At 51.2% G+C, this 3,341-nt stretch overlaps 2 protein-coding genes across 2 annotated transcripts; both read left to right on the top strand.

The window, feature by feature from the left end:
* Positions 1-854: 854 nt before the first annotated feature.
* BDV27DRAFT_140698 (putative MFS sugar transporter) lies at positions 855-2,462 on the top strand (the record flags this gene model as incomplete). Its single annotated transcript, XM_032069709.1, has 2 exons — positions 855-1,059; positions 1,120-2,462. 2 exons carry the CDS (start codon positions 855-857, stop codon positions 2,460-2,462), a joined length of 1,548 nt encoding a protein of 515 aa, XP_031933091.1.
* Positions 2,463-2,777: 315 nt separating this feature from the next.
* Positions 2,778-3,294, top strand: BDV27DRAFT_152426 (uncharacterized protein; the record flags this gene model as incomplete). Its single annotated transcript, XM_032071563.1, has 3 exons — positions 2,778-2,877; positions 2,932-3,068; positions 3,130-3,294. Coding segments are annotated over 3 exons (402 nt in total), but the record flags the coding sequence as incomplete, so codon positions are not given.
* Between the last annotated feature and the right edge of the window lie 47 nt (positions 3,295-3,341).

Raw genomic sequence — 3,341 nt, 5'->3', positions numbered from 1 at the left:
GTTCAGTTGTCCTTCGGACAATGCCTTCATGTGTTGATTGCATTGTTCGTTAAGGGATTGACTGCGATCGTTTTTATTAGGTCACACGACTCGGATATCACCGTTATGACAAGAGACGCTTTGGCGAGCCAAGGAACATTAGAACGAAGCGAGATTTCTTGGTTTTCTGGGGTAATGCACATGCATCCAAAATGGACCCAGCAGAGCTGTTTATTAAACGTCGATCCATGAGCAATTGACTCTTTCCATTACTCAATACAATGTTATCTGGCCCGAGGTTGAACTGCCGTCGGCCGGGTCCGATGGGAGGCAAAGCCGAGTTTGGTGGGGACTCACCAACTTAGGGTAGGCGGGGAAAAGGAATGCCACCGCTGTTCCTCCAAGCAATAGCATCTGGGAGGGTGTTACCATGCCTCTGGGAAGTTTCGTTTAGCAGCATGTATACGAATCCCCGTGAAAGTTAGGCTTGGACGAAAGCCACATGGCACGAATCGCCATGAAGGATATCCTCCATGGCAGCTATGATCACCACTTCCGATCATCGGCCAAGCATCTTGGACTCTCGCCTAGTGGCGTACCTCAAGCAAAGCGAAGTCTGGGGAAAGGGGCCCACGTCTTGGTGCCACGGGTACCGCCGATGACCGGGCAATGACCGAAAGGGTTATACCTTTTTATAACTTGAGATGCATCCAGGCTGGTTTCGAAATGGACCTAACGATCGCAGCGGGGCTGAATTGGCTGAGCCATTTCTATATACAGTATTTCCCCGGATTAAATTGCATGACTCTTTCATACCATTGCCTCATAATCAGACCACTTTTAAGAAATCCCTGTGTGTGTTGCATGTCTTGGCCATGCAGCCTTACTTTGGTTTGCGCGGTGCGCTTCTAAATCGGGCCATAATCTGGCTCGTCGTATGCCCAGCATTCGTCTGTTATGGTTACAACCAGGGTGTCACCGGCGGGCTGTTGACCCTGGAATCCTTCGCCCTGCAGTTTCCCCAGATGAACACCCTGACCACTGAGGGTGCCGAGCGGCATTATAACTCCACTATTCAAGGTAATTCTCCTGTGCCACCCTTGTCGCATTGTCACATCCCCTGACTCTCATCGTGTTTAGGAACGGTGGTCGCATTGTATACCGTGGGAGGTATCTTCGGATCTCTGTCATGCATCTACCTGGGTGACCTGCTTGGGCGCCGACGCGTCATTTTTATTACCTCGGCAATCTCCATCATCGGAGCGGTTCTAATGGCGACCTCATTCCAACTCGCCCAATTTATTGTCGCCCGCCTGGTGCTGGGCGTGGGCACCGGTGGTTATGTGGCGACTGTACCTGTGTGGCAGGCCGAGATTTCTCAGGCTAAGAAACGTGGCGCCCACGTCGTAACGGACGGTATTTTCATCGGTGCAGGCATCGCGATCTCCTTATGGATAGACTTCGGCTTTTACTTCGTGAAGGGCAACTCGGTCTCATGGCGATTCCCACTAGCTTTCCAGGTTCTTCTGTCGTTAGTCGTCATGCTATTCATCACAATTTTCCCCGAATCCCCCCGATGGCTTGTCAAGAGAGGCCGAGTGGAGGAAGCACGCGAAATTCTGGCTGCGTTGGCCGACCAGGATCCCCACTCAGAGGATATCAACATGGCTCTCGCCGATATTGAACGATCCCTGGCCATCTCGGGCTCTGGATCTTGGAAGGATATGTTGTCGATGGGCGAGCAGCGGTTGTTCCATCGGACGGTTCTTGCGGCTACCGGACAGATGTTCCAGCAGATGTGCGGAATCAATCTCATCACATTTTACGCCACCACCATCTTTGAGCAGTACCTTGGACTCGACCCGATACAGTCTCGGATCCTTGCGGCATCCATGACTCTCACTCAGCCTCTTGGCGGATTCTTGGCTTTCTTCACCATCGACCGGCTGGGCCGGCGACCGCTGATGCTGTGGAGTGCGGTCGGCATGTCGGCATCTATGGCGATATTGGGCGGCACCACATCGGTGACAGACAACACAGGCACGCTGGTAGCGGCTGTGGTGTTCTTGTTCGTCTTCGAGTTTATCTTCACCGTGGGTTACTCCGGACTGACCTTCCTGTATGCCACAGAGGTGGCTCCGCTGCAGCTGCGCGCGGCCATCAGCGCAGTCTCAACCGCCGCTGTGTGGACTTTCAACTTCCTTCTGGCTGAGGTGACGCCCGTCGGCTTCAATACCATCTCCTACAAGTACTACATCATCTTCGCCGTGTTGAACGCGGCCATTGTACCGGTGGTGTACTTTTTCTTCCCGGAGACCAACGGTCGTACCCTGGAAGAAATCGACGAGATCTTCCTGCGGTCGAAGACCATTTTCGACCCGCCCCGTCTGGCGCGGACGCTGCCCAAGATGCATCTCGCCGAAGATGTCGAAATCGAGGGTGGAAATGAATCAGGGGACAGTGTTGCGAAGGGCAAGATGTAATTGAGCGAAATCCTTCGCGAGTGGTGGAGAAATGAAATTACTATTTGACGGATAGTGTATGATCAACATGATACTTGCTAGTTCCAATACGGATGATCGGCTCTCCGGGCCGTTATGGTTAAATTGAAGTTATTCTTAATGGTTTTATCCGTGGTGTTCCGTGTCGCTTTCGCGGTGCGAGTCTGAATCAATCTGAAACGTATCCTAAAACACTCTATCAGGAAGGATCCTCTCAACATTATAAATTCCTCAGTACGCGCCCAATGTCTTGCATTTACCACAGGTACCAGGATACATTGTTCACATCGTACAAACATGAAGTCATTCCTGCTCCTAATTCCCCTTGTCCACGCTGGAGAGGTCGTTTGGGACGGCTTCTTCAACTCGTCCTTTACTGTCGATCAGCTAGACAAATGTAAGACCGATACTTGAACATCTATCTCCACAGCAAACGCTAATGTCTATTTAGGGTCTTGGTCTAACCCAGTCGGCCCATACCAATGGTACATCCACGGCTCCGAGGCCACTAGCAACTACCTTGAAGTTAGCGCAGATTTCAAGAACCCGGCGGACAAGAGCGATGAGAAGGGCATTCGCATCAGCATTGTACAACGCTCCTCATATACACTTAGCCCCCATGGAAAGTCACTAACGTTTCGTTCTAAAGGATGACACCTCCTCCTGGAATGGCCAAACCATGATGCGCTCTGAGCTCATTCCTCAGACCGACGCTGATCTCGGCTCTGGCACCCTGTTCTACCATTTCTCCCTGCAAACCAAGGAGGAAAACGCCCCTACTGCGGCTCTTGAGCATCAAATTGCTTTCTTCGAGGTACTCTATTATTTATTTATTTATTTATTTTCTTTTTTTTTTTTTTA

Source organism: Aspergillus caelatus (genome assembly GCF_009193585.1).
Source record: "Aspergillus caelatus strain CBS 763.97 unplaced genomic scaffold BDV27scaffold_6, whole genome shotgun sequence".
In the NCBI taxonomy this organism is placed as follows: domain Eukaryota; kingdom Fungi; phylum Ascomycota; class Eurotiomycetes; order Eurotiales; family Aspergillaceae; genus Aspergillus; species Aspergillus caelatus.
Note: the sequence above shows the minus strand (reverse complement) of the source record. Positions and strands in the feature narration are given on the sequence as shown.